At 39.0% G+C, this 17,955-nt stretch overlaps 1 protein-coding gene across 3 annotated transcripts in view; it reads left to right on the top strand.

The window, feature by feature from the left end:
* Positions 1-17,955, top strand: part of HMG20B (high mobility group 20B) — a 197,150-nt gene that overhangs the window by 25,383 nt on the left and 153,812 nt on the right. For all 3 annotated transcript variants that reach the window (XM_044054088.1, XM_044054089.1, XM_044054090.1), the window contains exon 3: positions 7,417-7,531. In XM_044054088.1, the coding sequence (XP_043910023.1) occupies positions 7,417-7,531 (115 nt within the window). The remainder of the gene's footprint in view (positions 1-7,416; positions 7,532-17,955) is intronic.

Genomic DNA, 17,955 nt, shown 5'->3' with positions numbered 1-17,955 from the left:
GGCAATACTTGGCAAGTAGGGTGGAGTGATATAAGTGGATGCTACTGTTATCTGCATGACATGCCCCAATAGTTTTATTTCAAGGAAGGTTGGTGGTGTTGATTGTATTGTTTTGAATTTTGGAGAGAGAGGTATTGTTCGTGAGTTTGTAGACTCCTGTTAAACCAGTAAAAGAGGTATGTTGTGTTTATGAAAGGTGATGACCATTAGTCCTTTTTCAACCAGGATTATGCATTTTTGTTAATATTTTTTTACAAGCATCATGTTGAGGCCATCTGTTACTTATGCTAGCTTTGTTTAAGCTTTTCAGAGTTTATTACTATGAATTTGTTGAAGTTACTGAGGAACCTAGGTTTAGTTGGATAGCACCTGTCTGGAAGAGTATAGTTATTGCAGTTAAATATGTTTTTATTCCTTTTAATTTGAAATATTTTGTATGCAATTTTATGGCTGATGAAGTATGTTTTTGTAGTAGATAGAACTGCGTAAGCTAATTTTCACCAGTTTTGTGGCTCTATTTTTATGTGCTTGGTGTTAGACATGGAATATAGGCTTTTTTGTTGCAGTGTCTTTTCTTGAAATGGCTGATATACTAAACAGTAGTAACAGAGGTGACTGCCACTATTTTGTCTATTGTGTATAGATAGATGATTTGTTTAAGTGATATTTTACGATGTTGGAGATATGTAGAAGTAATTTAATGAACAGTAGAAGTTTTAGGATAACACAGTAGTATTAAGAATGTTTTTCCTTATTATCAGTCTTAGAAGCAGGTGGTAAACGGTAGTAAAAATGACGTATAGATGTTGTATATTGGTTGTTTTGCAATGGAGTGTGGTTTACTACTTGCAAACACAGTTGAGAGTGGAGTTGTTGAACAGAGGGCAAGGGAAATTGAAGTGCATTGGTGACCAGTACAAACTGTAAAACATTCATAGAAAGTATGGTCCTGGCTGCCCCCTGCAGACTTAATCCTCAGAACTTTAGAATTTGTTTTAAAGAAAGTATCTGTCTTATAATAAAGCTCTAAACATGTATTTAAATATTTATTCCCAGGAATAAGACAACATTGTCTCCAACCCATTCAGTTAAATGGCATTCATATTAGTTCTCACTGGATCTTCTATGTTGTAAGTTGGAATTACAGTGGGCGTAACTGGTGGGAAACATAAATCTGTGGCAAACTGTAATGTATGGAAAAATAAGATGTTTAATACAATACAGCACAACTACTTTGTAGAGGTAGGAATACCTTTCTGTGCTGTAAAAGCAGGAATGGATGATCTGTAAGGGAGATGAATTATCTTGTTTTTCTTTTTAATTGGGCAATTTGTGCTTCAAAGGAAGAAGCAACCAGCTAGAGAGAAAAACTGATGAAGAATGGCACAGGTTATAACATACATACAGGGCCACTCAGCATTCACTTACAGTTTAAAAATATAAAAGAAAGAAAGAAAAACGCTAATAGCAATCTTAAGTAAAAAGAAGTCTTCCAGGGCATAAATTCTGGCCAGAATCAAGTAGCCAGTGTTATTAAGGACAGTGCAGCAGTAATGGCTAGCATAGTGGGTGGGAGCTGTAATGGGTGCTAGCAAAAACAAAATGGTACATATTCTTACAGGTAACTTTCCTCAAGTCTTGTAATTGCATGTGAAAACAAAAGCAGTTAATCATCAGAGGCAATGGTCAAATATCAGTTATTGCAAGCAGTCTGACTTCATACTGTTTCTGATGTGCACATTTTAAGCTTTTCACCAAGAGGTCGCTTCTGAAAAGAGTGTAATTTAAACCGAGGAATAAGCAGATGCTCATTGTCTCTAATAGTTGCCTCGCTCGTACAACTTATGAACAGCAGCAGGACAACAGTGTGAAAGTAAATGTGCCTACCCAACCTGTTCCCAAATAGTTATGCTTAATAGTTGAGTCACAGTGTTTTCTTTTATAAAGGTGTAGATGCTGTATACAGTTAAGACTTTATGCCCAACCAATAGAAGGTGATTCTGGCTCAGTCGTTCACATAATAAACTATAGTGCGTTACAGTAGCCCACTAAAACACGTAAATATCTTTACTGTTAGGAAAGTTAGTCAGTTACAAGCTTTGCAAGGCAGTGTATGCTTGCATGAGCAAAAATTATGATCCAGACTGCCTTTAATGCAGTAAGCAATCCTACTTACATTTTATTATTTATTTTTGAATAAACAAAAATGTGGCTGTCTTGTACTGGAACCCTATAAATGTGTGCTTGTTTTGGGCATAAAACAGCACTGTAGTTATATAATTCAGTTGCATGGCACTTTTATTAGGGCTTGCTGGGGTCTGTGTTTATCTACACTAGCATTACTAGGAATCATGAGCAGGGAAACAGAAAACTGGCCAAAAGGCTGCAACTTTGTAGAGTTAGGGATACCTTTCTTTGCCTTTAAATGCAGGTAATGGCTGATTTGAACAAACAAGGAATTTCCTGGCTTTCGTATGGGTGGCAGGCTGTGGTTTGAAGAACATGCCACCAAATGAGGTAAGATCTTTTTGCCCTTTTCAAAGCAGGAGCAGCTGGTTTGTAGGAAGCAATGAATTCCCCAGTTTTTCTTTTAGTGATCTGCATTTCATGGGATTGATGTGTCAAGTAGGTAAAAAAAAAAAAACTTTTGTAAACCTTTAAATGCAGGAACAGCTGATTTGTAGAAGTGAGAAATGTTCTTATTTTACTTTTAATGACAGGCTGTGCCCTTTAAAATGAATAGTATCAGTTGAGCTGGGTTGTTTGTTTGTTTGCCTTTAACAAAAACTTTTATTTTTTTCCTTTAATGGCAGTCTGCATTTCAGAGCAATGACCCACCAAGTGCAGTATGTCTTTTTTGTGCCTTAAAAAGCAGGATCAACTTATTTGTAGAGTCTGCAAATAAATTCCATGGCTTGCTTTCCTTTTAAAAGAAGTCTGTGTTTCAGGGGAGGAAGCTGCTGACTGGGTTAAGACATTTATGCATCTTTAAGCAGGAACTACAGATCTGTACGTGTGAGGATGCTACCTCCTCTGAGTCCACCCAGTAATACTGTTTTCTTGTTTTTGTACATAGTTTATTTGAGTAAGGTTTACAAACTGTTAATTTTTTCTTTTCTTTTTGTTATTTTTATGTAAGTTTGTGTTGGATTTTCGATTTAGTAGCTTAGGTAATGGCTGAAGTGGTCTAGTATGATTAGATCACTTATCTAGTTTAACTACTTAATCAGACTCTGAGGAGTCTGTATGAAACCGAGTAGAGAGAGCGAGTGTTTTTAGCCTATCTGTGTATGGTAGATGTTTTCTCCTGGTAAGGGACCTCTGTGATCTCTCCAGCTGCTGCATGTGCTTTGCGAGGTAAATGTCAAAAGGGGTGTTTTACTTGGTAACGGGCCTCATAAGGGAAGAATACAGGGATTTTATGACCTCCTTGTCTCTGGATGAGATACCCTTACTTATGAGGTGGGCCATGTAGAAGGCTTTCCGTACAACAGAAGCAACATGGTGGTCAAAAGTCAGGTTGCTGTCAATCTTGAGTGCCCAAATCCCTCACGACTAATTGAGTGCTTAGGATGTTGTTATTAATGTGATAATTTGTGGAGAGGTCACTCTCCCCAAAGGGGGTGATGATGCATTTTTTGGTATTCAGCTTGAGCCCATGTTTCTGGCCCCAGTCATTTGTCTGAGTGAGACCCTCTTGGAGGATATCCACATCACTTGGGAAATTGTTTACAGCACCCAGCTTGCAGTCATCTGTAAACTTGGTCAGGCATAGCTCACTGGTTTTGGCCTGCACCTCAGAAAAGTATATCCCAAAATAACAGAGGCCCCAAGACCGAACCCTGGGGTGTGCCAGTTGTTATAAGTCTACTGCTTGAGGTGGCTTCCCCTATTTTGACTTGTGGGTTCGGTCAGTGAGCCAGTTTGCTACCCATCTGGTAACATATGGATTGATGCCTAGTTGAAAGAGTATATCTGTTATGCCCGAGTGGGGAATAATGTCAAAGGCTTTGGCCAGGTCAAGTTAGGCAGTGGGCACCGTCTTCCCCTCATCCATGGCTTTGGTGACTGTCTCAAAGAAGTCGACCAAGTTTAGCAGACATGACCTCCTCTTGACAAAGCCAAACTGTGTGGGATCACGTGTTTGGAGGGTGCCAATGTTCTTGTTGATGAGGTCCGTGATAATCCATTCCATGGCCTTTCAGATTAGGCTAGTTAGGCTGATGGGTCTGTAATTCCACAGATTGGTGGACACTCCACCTTTGTGTAAAGGGATGACAGTAGCTGTCCTCCACTCAGCTTGGACGAAGCCAGTACTCAGGCTTTGGTTGAATAGGGTGCCTAGTGATGCTGCAAGTTCCTGTAGGATGCAGCCTGGGATGTTATCGGGTCCCATGGAGGCGGTATTTCTTTGCCTTTGAGAGAGCAGTGATAACCTGTTCCATAGATATAAGAGGAAGGGGGCAGGTACTGGGGATGTCCTGATTTACTGATGGGGGGACAGAGGGGTAAAGTCTTCACTGAATCTGTCAGCCAGCACGTTGGCTATATCTACAGCATTTGTATATGTGGTGTCCTTGACCACCAGTTCTGAACAAATCTGGGTGCTTCCTTTTGAGGTTGCGGACATATGTGAAGAAGGCCTTATGATTGTCTCTAGTAGATGTGGCCAATTTGGACTCTGCTTTGGAGGATTTCACTAGTGCTCTTATTTGCTTGTTCAGGCTAAGGAGACATTGCTTCCACTTGGGCCGCTGCTCCTTCTTGGTGTTGGACAGCAATTTTTTCCTTTTGTTATAGAGTTTATTTATTGCAGATGTCCACCAGACGGGTGTACTCCTCCTTGCAGGGGATGATTTAGTCCCATCGGTATGCCTGATTCCATGCATCTATATAAATGCTCATATAGTGCTTTGGTGTAGTTTTGGATATTGGTGCCAGTTCCTAGAGAGGGGGAGGGGGCTGTGAAGCTGTTTATACCATCCCTCAGGAAGCTGTAATTGGCTTTGGAGAGGTTTTTATGTCTGATCCTAGCTAGAGGAGGTTGGGGAGATGGTGACTTCGAAAGTGAACGCTTTGTGGTCAGTATAGGGATGCTGCAGTGGTTACTCATGTTGGTTAATTCCAAGTCCAAGATATTATCACCCCTTGTGAAGGTATCGACTAGCTGTTCCAAGGCATTTGCATTGACAAAGTCGAGGACTCTCTGGGCATTTGTGCCCTGGCAGGAGTAGTTCTTCCAGTCTGTTCTTGGGAAGTTAAAGTCACCCAGGATCCGGGTAAAGGATTGAATCTTGATAGATTCAAACAGGTAAAAGTAGGCGGATTGGACATCTTGAGTCAGATTTGGGGGCCGGTAGCTAACTGTGATTTGAATAGAGGTCTTGTCAATGGTTAACTGCACTTGGAGTGTCTCCTGTGCATCATACTGTTTGACCAACCTGGAGATGTGTATGTCTTTTTAATGTATATTGAAACTCCACTTCACCTCCTTTGGCTTTACTGCCCACAGTTTGGGGTCTGAATGTATGATAGGATGAGTAACCAGGTAAGGTTGGAGTGAGTAACCAGGTAAGGTTGGAGTGATGTCCACCGCTTTGAACCAGGTTTCTGTGACTGCACAGATGTCAGCATTTTCCAGGGTTAGGAATGCTTGCAATGAGTGCAGTTTTGTGTTTAGACTACTAGCGTTTAGCAGCATGACCTTTTAATTTGTGTTTTGTTGAAAATTTTATGTTGGTAGTTTTAACCTAATCACCTTTCCTAAAAAAGGCACTATAGGGGAGGCAAGAGCCTTTGCCAGAAGCCTGAGGCCCTGGTGAGACAGATGCAGGCCATCTCTGGCAAAGCATCGTGGTCTGACGATCATATCTTCCCAGGCTGTCGGGTACTGGATCCCCCTGAAATGACACCAGAAACTAATCCAATTGTTAAAGTCAGTCATTTTCTGTTTGTAGTGAGGTATCATTCTGGGTGACGGCGGAATGCTGCTTAAGGCTAGGGACATACCTGCTTTGGGACACATAATCAGCAAGCTCAATCATGTCTCTTTTACATAGTCCAAAGAGGTACGTCTCAAGTCATTCACACCAACATGGACTATGACAGAGTCATAACAATACCTGTTGTTGAGAGACTTGAGTGCGTGTGTGATATGGCAGATTCTGGCACCTGACAGACAACTAACTGTGATGTTCTCCTTATCCAGCCTGGTGAGAGGCACATCTGTGTCTCACAATGGAGTCTCCTATGACTAATATGTTGGGTTTGTGGTGAAGCCTTAGTGCTTGTGAGGCACAGGTGTGTGGACTATGTGTGATATGTGGTGTGGAGGGCTGTGGAGATGCGTGTGTTTTTGCCTCGGAGGTCTCCTTTGTTTGGGTATCTTTATATGGAGGACCTCCGCATATGTAGGTGTGTGTTGTGTAGTTGTGGGTAGTGATTGTGTTGACAACCTTTACAGTGCCAGCTATACTGGCTTGAGGGGGAGAGAGCTTGGACTGTAGGTTCCCAATGTAATTGCATCTCTCACAAATTGTGTTCCTAGGTGGTAGTAGTAGATGGTTGTCCATGTACATGAGGCAGTTGCTACACTGTCTCAGGATGCCCATATCAACCAGACTGGCAGGAGAAACTGTAGGAAATTGTCCATCCATATTTGTCAGAATATGAGAAAGAAAGGCCAGTGAGAGCTAAGGGGTGGGCCTAAAGCCCAAGTGCTTAAACCAAAACTAAGAGCTTAGAATAACACTTAAGAATAACACAGAAATTTAGACAGGCTGTAAACAAGCAGTAATAAATGCAACAGAATAGATGCAGTAGAACACTTTAGAGAACAGGCAGCAAGTAGTGGGAAGAAGCAAAACAAGATGAAGTAACAGAGTAATAGGAAGAAACACAAATTAGAAAAATTTAAGCAGCTGAATAAAGTTTTTTTTTTTTTTTTTTTATAAAAAGGGATCGAACAGGAACAGAAGATAATTCAAAGTTAAGGGACTAAGGGGTTTGGCCATCCCATATGATCTTTGTAGTAGGTAGAAAGAGCTAATGAGATGGGATTGGGAGGAGTGTTCCAGATCAAATTTACAGTAGGGACACGCAACTGCAAGAGCCACCAACTTTAAAAATAGAACACCAGTAGCGTGGGAAGGTGGGACAAAAAATGCTTCAGCAGAGATCAGTGTACAATGCCAGCAAATATATAAATAATTCAGTCAAGCAAAAATAAGACTGTGTAGAACTATGAACAGTTAAAGTGCCAAAAATATACTTGCCAGCTTTATATTTCCAGATTCTTTGAGGCGAGCACTCAGTCAAAACACAAGGAGATTCCAGCAATGGTATGTGACATTTGTCTGTTGTGTCTCTTTTTGTGCAGTTACCCTTAGTGATCAGTGTCTGTTTTCTCATTTTCAGGCATATTTTTTCAAAAGCCCATGTGCAGAGCAGTGGCTGTCAAACCACCATCAAGCAGGAAAAAAGTGAGCAGTCCAGGTCAGCCACTGAGAAATCTTCCAGTGGCGAAGAAGAGGTAAGCACCAGACCTTTTTTTTCCCTCTGCATTTTGTAATGTTTCAGCTTAACTGTTTGTCCTTCACTGCACTCATACATAAATAACTAAAGTGTGTACAGTCCATGATTATTGCTTTTTGTTTGTAGCATACATTTATTCTGCCACATACTAGTAATGTTGATTTTTTTTTTCTAAACATCTTGTATTTTACCCACTTTCCCCTACAGTGGAGCAAAGGGAATATGTGGCACTGCCATGCAAATACAACCACATGCAGCATATTAAAAGTTTGTCCCATTTCTGCAGTGTATTAAAGTGGCGATTTACCAGCTTTCCAACCACCAGTAAGGATCATATACTGGCTGACTGTACTTCGCCACCATCTGTAGGGAAGGATTGCTATATTTTGAAGGTTTTCTTTTTCTACCTTCTACCCCTTACCCTTTGCTGATCATTCTAAATTGGAAGAATGACATAGCAGGGTACCTGTTCAAAGAACAAGATATTTGCAAAAGAAGAAGAACATGGTTAGATACAGTGCACACAGTTTTAGACAGAAATGTCTGTTTTATTTTATTTTTATTCTTTTGGGGGGGGTTGCAGAATAAATGCAGAATTGTTCATGTGTGGATTCATGCAGAAGTTCTCAAGCCTGTACTTCAGACTTCCAGTGCAGTAGCTGACTGAGCAACTTGTTGATTACAGATTTCCCAGTTTGAAAACTGTGAGAAACGATTAAAGCTGTCAGTTTTTGGTAAAGTTCCGTTAATGTTTAGTAATTGGATGAGAACAAAGATTAAACTTTGAAAAAGAAAGGGAAACTCCATCAGAAAGAAGAAATAACTCCAACTAGGAAGAACCTTGACACTCATCACAGAAAAAAAAAGTCCACATTACAGCAGTTTTACAGGAAGATGGCTTACAGACATGTAGAGGGAAAAATAAATCAAATGCACTCAGTGATGTCTAAAGTAAGTGGAGAAATATAGGGCTGGAAAAAAGACAGAAGCTTTAAGTATACATTCAAACAAGGTGAAAAAATTGTAGAAATAAACTGAAATGAAGGAAAGGCTAGCTGAACCACCATTCTTCCAAAGAAGAAATGCTTCTAAAAATAGTAGTCAGACTAAGTTTAGTGAAAAATCCTGAATTTTTTTTGTTTTACAGAGAAACTGGAAGGAAGGGACTGTTTTTTATGAAAATGCAAGTAACCAACTGGCAAGATTTGTTAATTGAGAGGGCACATCATGTGTATGCTCCAAATTTGGCCATCAGAGAAATGCAAGACCTATATAAGTAAAGATGTGATCGTATGAGCAGAAAACGTTGCTCATGACGGAAGGGATGAGTTTTTTTTAAAAAGTGGGACACCAGAGAGTTGGTACAAAACAAAGTTCATCCTGGAAATCATGGGATGTCAAGAAGCGGATTTGAAATTCATGTTGCTACTTCAGAATATTTTTTCCTGAAGGATCAAAGGTGATTTTGGAAGGAGAACAAACTATATGGGTAGGGACAGATAAATAGAAAGTGAGCCAGACAGATAAAAGGGACTCTGCATCTCACTTCTGTCAGTAAGAAATGGAGAGAGAGACTTTGAAACCTTTTCCATTGTTCCAAAGGAAAATAAAAGAAAGAAGCTTGGGAGCCAACCAGAAAAATTAGGGGTATATTGGACTCAAGTGAGGCACTGGTATTTGGAGATTGTGATGAACAGAAAGAAGGCCAGCAGCAGCAGAAGTGGGAAAGCTATAAAGCATCAGTCCCAATAGATGTAGTTTAGACATGTGAACTGTGGTTCTGCAGGACTTTGATGAAAAAGTCTGCAAGTTTTGTTGACTGTGTTTTAAGCTGGTGAGAGAACTGCAAAATGTAAATCCCACTTTGTCGTTAATGCTTAGAAGGACAGTAAATGGACTGAAGAAGTGACTACAAAAGTAAAACAGTTCTTACAATTTACGAGATACTTTCATCCATACAAATATATGTTATTTTGTAAGGTAGTTCTATATAGTTGAAGGTAATTTAAATTGTGAGGTAGGGAAGATTTATCGGTGACTATTGAAGTACTAGTGATATTAAGGAAAGGAAGTGCTGTTGCTTGTTTGTAATGTATCCAGGCTTTATACTGCAAATAAGAAAAAAAGAAAGAAGCAATTTAAAGTTAATAGATAGATTCCTGTCACAGAGACTCCCCATGCTTTGGAACAAAATTCCCACTTACATCAGGCAGAGCCCCTCACTAACACTCTTCAAGAGAAACCTTGACGAGTGGATGGGTAACAGAAAATACACCCCTGGGATCACTTCATTGGCTCTGCCTGACAGAGGATCAGTTAATGAATCAATGGGGCGGCGAAAGCCGACACACTCTGGCTAGGCTTATAAATGCCATCGGGCAGATAGCCTAGTACCTACCTATGAACCTATATATTGTGCTGTGCTGATAAGGGCAATAAAAAGGCAGAAACATGCGTGTCTACAACTAGTGGTGTTTGGCTTTATTAACCTGAATGCAACCATAAAGATTTTAAAATGGTAATTGATGTCCTTACAGTGTTATTTGCATATATCCCATGGATCTCTATTACAGGAGGTCTAAAGTATCGCACAGTGAAAACTATAGCTTGGCTGGGTTTTTCTTGCACTTTTTATTGAATGGTTTGTGTGGGTGACCTTTTGGATGTTTGGCTGCTGGAACTTGGAATGTAAATTATAAACTGGTAATACGTATAGAAGTGAAAGATAACTTACCCATTTGTATAGAGGTGAATGTCAAGATGTATGTTAGTAATTTAAATTATAGCAATTTTATTGCAAACAAGACTAAATAAATACATGATGAAAAAAAGAATGAAAATTTATACTTTTTTGCTTTCGTTCTGCAAAGTAACTTGCTCACGTTTTTCTGTTTGCACCTGCTTTTGGATAAAGACAAGCAGCTTGCAGGTGCAGATAGTTAATCGTGAGAAGTGTGAACAGTATGTTCTGAGTGAAGTCTGTAAGGCACAATTTAATTAACTTAAAGGGATAAAAGTTAAGAAATAATTTGAAACTGTAGAATGTAGTTATGCAAGCAGTTGCCTCCCAAGTAGCCTTAGTAGTTTAATGCATTAACTATGACAGTGCACAATTTATTTATTTAAGATTAGGCAGTTTACTTTTACTTAAAACTAAATGTTAGTATTTTCTGAAAGCATGCTATTTTTTCAAATCTGGGGAGAGAATAGAGGTAATATAGTAATCTCTGTAAGTGGGAATAAATACTCTAACATGCAGATTAGCATAGTTAACCTTGACTTTGGAATATGATGCACCCATCAATTTGGAACAGCTGCTCCTGTCTCCTTTTGGAATGTGAGTATTTTTGTGTGTTTTGAGTTAAAAAGAGTTGGGGGATTTTTTTTTCTCTTTTTTTTTTAAATGCCTTTATTAAATTACCACACAAGACATAGGCACAAATTAAGAGAAAATATATCATATTAACATTTGTCTTGTTTTGTTGTTTCTTTTTTTTGAATGTTTTTTATTGAAGTAAAAAGTCCGGGGGAAATGTGACATGGAATCAAACAGAGATGAGAAGAAGGAACTACATGCAACTTTATATGGCCAGTCATTAGTGTGTGCGTCTAAGTGTCAAGATCAAAACTTTATCTACAAAATAATGGTCATATATAGTATGTGGGAGTAATAGCTTTTTATCAGAATGGCTGCTTTGTCAGTATAGACATTGAATTTAAATAGCCTTACAGACATAAAGTATTGAATTATATCATAATCATCATCACCAAATCTTGCCATACCTAACGCACGATCATCTTCTTACCCCAACACAACATGGTTTCAGGCCTGGCCACAGCACTACCACTGCTCTTCTGTCCTTCCTTGACACCATTAATTGTGCTCACGACTATGGGAAAATCGTAATCCACCCTTTACTTAGATCTTTCCAAAGTCTTTGGCACTGTCTCACATCGTGTACTCTTATCTTAGCTTTCCTCCCTCAGTTTCTGTCCATCCTCCACAGCCTGGTTTACAAGCTGTCTTCTCCAATAGACATCAAGCTGTTAAATGGAAAAATTCCACTTCATCCTTTCTCAACATTTCCACCAGTGTCCCCCCAAGGCTGTATTCTTGGCCCCTTGCTTTTCAATATTTTCATTAACAACTTACACAAATCCATAGATAATGCTACACTGATACAGTATGGTGATTCCACAATCATCTGTACAGCAAACTCTCCCTCCAAACTCCTTCAGAAAACCCAAACAGACCTTCTCCAATACCAAAACTTGGATGCTAAACAACCACCTCGCTCTCAATGCTAACAAAACAAATTCATGGTATTCTTTCCTTCGAGAAATTTCACCATAGACAAAAGCTCCTTTAAAATAAAAAGCCACGATAACACTCTAATCGATATTGTACCTCACACCAAACTACTCGGAGACACCACTGATGAACATTTAAAATCAATATCCACATCTAAAATGATATATAAAAAAAAACACCAAAAACTAGGTCTGCTGTATAGACAAAATCACTAACCGCTTCTACCAGACATACTCTAGCCTCCTCCTACCTACTCCCCTCTCTTATGTGTGGTGCCCCTCTACTTGCTCATCTCCAGCTTATCTTAAAAACAAACTGGAAGCCTGCTATAACGAAGTCTGTAAATTTGCTACAGGGTCCAAATACTCCACCCATCACTGCCATTCCCTCCAGTCCCTAAACTGGCTTGTGCTTCCTAATTACCTGAAATTTATACAGCTCACCACTTTTGTGTTTTTTTAAACCTATACTCCCTGATTTTGTATTTGTATTTTAAATTGTGTATTTATACTTTTGTATACTATATATTTGATACTTTACTTATGTTATATTCTGTTAACTGCTATTGGAGCTTTTCTGTCTGGGCCTCCACTGAAAATGGGCTCTGCTTGGCCCAGTGGACTTCCCCGGTCATCAAACTGGAAATAAATAAATAATATGTTAAGAAGTCTAAAGTGCAAATAGCAATATTAGAAGACACACGTTTGGATAGAAATGCGCATGTGAGTTTGAAAAAGATAGGATTTCAGCTTAGACATTCAGTAGCATATCCAGGACAAAGGAAAATCAGATGAACACTAATAGTGAGAGCAGCCCTCTAATGACAAAATAAGGAAAAAAGAACAGTAATAACAGATTTGTATTAGCAAAGTGTTTGGAAGTGGTGGAGGATTTATGCTGTCATGTATTTAATTTCTGTGTAAAACTACTGTTTATGCAGTTTGAGAATTTTGGGGGAAATAAGGTTTCAGCAGAGACTATTAGTTATGGGCAGGGACTTAAAGTGATGTGCAGTACTGAAGATGGATCAGTGGGAGCTAGAAAGGAAAATATAACGAGGGGGTATCTTTTTTGAAAAAAGAATATATGAGAATATTTGGTATGGAAGATGTGAATTCAGAATTTACATATTTCTCCCCAAGGTACAATAGCTGGACTAGACTGAATAGAAATTGTATTTCACAGGAGCATATGTATTTAAAGGAGAACCACACCCACAGACTCAAAAGATGGTTTGGTGTTTCCTACATTTTAACACCACTCTTGAGACTATTTACAGGTTTTTAAATATTTTTATGCGCAATTTCTGAGTTTGACCAAATGAGGTCTGGCATCTTGAAGTAATTCTGTTTAGTCTGCCTGTAGGTATCCCACAAAGCAGTGCTTGTCTGTAAAAAACTTGCATTATGCAGGCCTCTTTCTTCCTAAAGCTCCTGTCACTGCATTGATTTTACATGCGCACACTGCTGTCTTTCAGTCAGTTTTAACTAACATTTCATGCCTTTCAATGACTACTTAACACACAAACAGTGCAAATGCCACATAACAGACTTTCAAAGTGCTTTTTACTGCTTGTTCTTTTTAGAATGACTAAACTGAATTTTTTTTTGTGAACCCTGAATTGCACTACTTTGACTCCTCTGCCATCCCCCTTCACACCTAACTACCCTAGCTGTCAAAGTGCTAAGGGTGATTGACAGCTCACAGCAGGAGACTTGACATGTGTACTGTGTCCCTTGTTCTAGCCTTTACTGTCTGTATGGGTAGAGGAAGGACCAGGGAGCTGTGACATCACAGCATGGGTGGGTTTTTAAGACGGTCATGATGGTCAGTTTGGGGAGGGAATTGACCAGAAAACTACCTGTATTCAGTGGCCTTGGTGACATCACTGAATTGAAGACTTTTTCAGGGTGGGATAAAAGTAAGGTACTGTTCTAGTGGAGATAAACAGTCAATTTAAAATATTTTAAATGCTGTGTTGCTTATTCATAGCAGGGACAATAAATAGGGAGGAAAAGGACAGAGAACCTGAGCATTTAATAATAGAATCACGTTGTGGTCCTTTAATTGAAAGGTTTGAGACCCATACAGTGTTCAGTTTTCCTTGCATATTTCGGTTGCACTTCAAGTCACTTGTAACAATATTTTTGTACCCTAAAGCTGTTTTGTTTTTAACCTAAAAATGTTAGTTGTTTGTAATTTCTGCTTGGTCTGGTGCCATTGTCTTATAGTTGTATTTGCAGATTGTGATATAATGCAGGATCTGTGCCTCATTTAAACATTTATTCATTTTTCACTGCATTTTTGCTGTAGCAAACATTTACGTGTAATTTCTGCCTGGTTAGGTGCTATATGTTATCTTGTATTTTTATTTCACAGTAGTGGCAGTTTTGTGAATCTAGATGCAGGATCTTTGCCCATACAAACTGTTTATACTGAACTTCGTTTGAAAAGATTAGATATTTGCCTATTTAAGCTATACAGAGAATTCTGTGCTTGTTATAGCTGCTGCTGATTTCCCTCTTATTTGAGCGTTACGACTGCCCACCCCTTCCACTGTTATATAAAGTCCTCCTCTCTTTCTGTTGCTACAGTAATCACAGGTTCTCCTGCCCTCACTCAGTTAACAGAATGTGATATGCATTTGCACTTTATGTGAATTTTATCATGTTTTTACCCATGTTTTCCAATAGTTACAGTTGGTCTTTAAGCTTTTAGACGTTGCCCGTTCGATTCTCAGTTAGAGCGTCTTCTGTGTGTCGATGTGCGTGAATGGGCGTTCCTTCGTTGAAAGTTGTGCGTTAGGCCCGGCAAGCCAGCACGTAAAAATCTACTGCCAATCATTAGCAGACCGGAGTTCCGCTGTGGCGACCCCTAACCGGGAAAAGCCGAAAGACGCAACATTTTTTTAAAAATCGGGTTTGTAATATGTTATGAACATGTGTTAACACTCAATTATCAAAGGTATTGAACTTATTTTTCCCTTATATTTTCCTGTTTTTAACATTCTTTTAACTGAGTGAGGCTGTACAATTTGCCTTTGGCTTACAATGCAGTTTTTATAATACCTGTAATTGCACAATTTGTCTTCTAGATGGGAGTATCAAGTTCATTTAAAGCAAATATTCAAGTTGGTAATTTTAACCAGAGTCCTACTAAATGTGTTTCTAATAGTATTTTAACTTTATAATTTATTCTTTGTAGTCAAGTGTTTTAAGGATTTTTATTTAAAACATATTTTTATTCATACATATTTATTCATCAAACATTGTAACATTAAATGTGTTTTAATTGTGGCAACACAGAGAGATGCAAGAAGAAACGTTTTTGGTTTTAAACTAAATTAACCTTTCAATTAATTCATTAACGTAATCAATGTAATTAAGTGAATGGTATAAAAGCACTAGTAGTTTGAATAGCCCACATCTGAGGAAGTGATTTTTAAAACGAAAACATATGGTGGAGCGTTAATGTGCTGTGTTTCTGTGGAATAAAGTGAACTGAAGTGTGCTGAGCCATCCGTGGTTTGTTTTCACAATTTTCTAAGCTTGCCCTGCTCAGGGCTTTATTGTTTGCCTGAAAAGCTGCTTCATTTTATGGATTACAAGTTTTATTTGGAAGCTGCTGTGAATTTTGGTTTGTTTTTACTTAATTAAATCTACCAAAGTCAAATCCGAGGCAAAAATAGCCACCCAAGCAAAGGACAATCAGAAGTCTTTTTTAGTTGCATTTGTATTCTCTGGTTTAGAATGCAACAGTAAGCTTAACTGATTGTAGATGATGATGCTTATGTCAAAGCTGGAGATGTAGCTAACCTTCTGGAGAATAAATTCAACTCAAACTTTACCCCTGTCTTCCTTCAGTCTGTCTCACTTGAAATGTCTGACATTGACGCACCACCAGCAGTCACACAAAACCAAGGTCTGAAAGTGCTATCAAAAACAAAAAGTACTGCACCAGTGTGGGTCCTGACAATATCCCAGGATGCATCTTGAGTAGCATGAAGTATGATTTAATCACACCCTTAACACATTTCAGACTTGCATCTGTATATGTTTTCTACCAAATAAATGGAGAAAAATAGTTATCCCCCTGCATAAGGGAGGACCTTCCCCGTACCTAGGCAATTACAGACCTTTCAAGTCTGACCAGACTTGTATGTAAAGCCATGGAAAGAATTTATCATGGAACTAATCGATAAGGACATGGGGGACCTGCAAACAGTGGACCCATCTCAGTTTGGATTTGTCAAAGTCAGATCATGCTTATCCAACCTGGAGGACTTTTTTGAAAAGGTCACCAGATCAGTGGACGAAGGTAAAGCCGTATACTGTTTCCTCGACCTGGCCAAGACATTTGACACAATTCCCCACTCGGGCATAGTAGAAAAGCATAATAAACTAGGAATAAACCCCTTTGTTCCCTACTGGATTGCCAGTTGGCTCATAGACTAGATGCAGGGGATCAAAACTGGGAACAGTGCCTCCTCATGAGTGGAGTCCTCCAGTGTTTGGTGCTGGAACCTCTTTTGTTCAACATCTACTTTTCAGAAGGAAAAGCCAATACCAGATGGCTCCAGCTAACTATCTTTGTAGATGACTGCAGACTAGAAACAGTGATTGAATCTCCAAGAATCTGCTGTCCTGCAGGAAGGCTTGTCCTCAACAAATAACTTGTACCAGACTCATGGACTAAAGCTAAATGCCCAAAATGCATTATGATCTCCTTTGGAAAGCTGACACCCATAGGGAATTGCCACATTGACAGCACACCCTTAAGTGTTGAACCTGTAATTTGCGATTTGTGAACGTAAGTATAATGACCCGCTTTTGGCCTGCTTGTGTCTGCTGTGGTAAGAAAATATATTGTGTACCTCATAAACAATGACCTACAAGGGTGGTTAGCCTAGTACTGTCCTATGTAACTACATAAGATCATGCATTAATAGAAACTAAGTCGTGTTTGCAGGATAATGATGTAGAGGTGAGACACTGGCATTTTTCTACGTAAGCTGTTATAAAGAGAGGGTTTTTAAGGATTTGGTGGTGGGTACAATTTGGGAACTATTAGGAAAGATAGAATTTACTTCCGAAGTAGTAGACAGTGAGAGAGAAAATGAAAACTGACTTTAAAAGCATATCTGAAGTAAGAGATGTGAAGAACTAGTAATAGGAATTAAATACCCCATTGTAGTGCAATCTCTGATTTGATATATTGAATTTACGGGGGTGTGGGGTGCAGGGGAGCTTCCCCCCTGCAGAAACGTAGTAAAAAGTGTGTTTACAACTCTGGTGGTATTTTAGTTGGAGGGGATGTTATTTACATGCGATTTGTATGTTTTGAAGTTGTGATGCAAAGTTTCAATGTTATGAAATTCAATGTTATGAGTTTTAGACGTTATGGGATTTAGATGTTATGGTCTCAATGTTCTGAGCTTCAGTGTTTTGAAGGGGATCCATAGAGATACGTATACACACACACACACACACACACACACACACACACACACACACACACACACACACACACACACACACACACACACACACACACGTTAGATATGACTATTTTTATTACACACTTTTTTAAAGCAGCTTTTGTTCTAGGTTCAACTAAACGCTGTATCAGAGCTGCTTTTTCACTTAGCACTCCCCTATCCCTCTGTCTTTGCTTAGGCTATCAGTCCCTAACAGGGAAGATAAATTCTAACCTGCAGTCCTAATTACTGCTTAGCATCATCCCATTCTACTGCTTTTCATTCCCAAGTTATTTTCTTCTAGTACCCTGGTTCCTTTACTAAATTATATCCAGTAAATTCAGTCCATTCTTGTCTATTTCCTATACTCCTGTTTGCAGACATCCTTACTGGTAAAATCTCTCATCTCCTTTCTTTCTGGCTTAGTTCTTAAGATTGCTTTCCTATATGGTTATGATTCTCCTTAAGGACTTGCATCCAAAATCCTAGTCTCTCTAGCTCTCTAACTCAATTTCTCATCCCTTTCAGCTTCTATAATCTTCTCTTTGAGTTATGCATATGAGACTTAAATGGGCAGCTTTAAGGTACCCTTTCAAAAGCACATAACCCTAAACCAGCTTCCTTTAACTCTTTA

Source organism: Protopterus annectens, chromosome 13.part0 (genome assembly GCF_019279795.1).
Source record: "Protopterus annectens isolate FY-2018-M chromosome 13.part0, PAN1.0, whole genome shotgun sequence".
NCBI classification, from domain to species: domain Eukaryota; kingdom Metazoa; phylum Chordata; order Ceratodontiformes; family Protopteridae; genus Protopterus; species Protopterus annectens.
The sequence above is the reverse complement of the archived record's forward strand: the minus strand, read 5'-3'. Positions and strand labels throughout refer to the sequence as shown.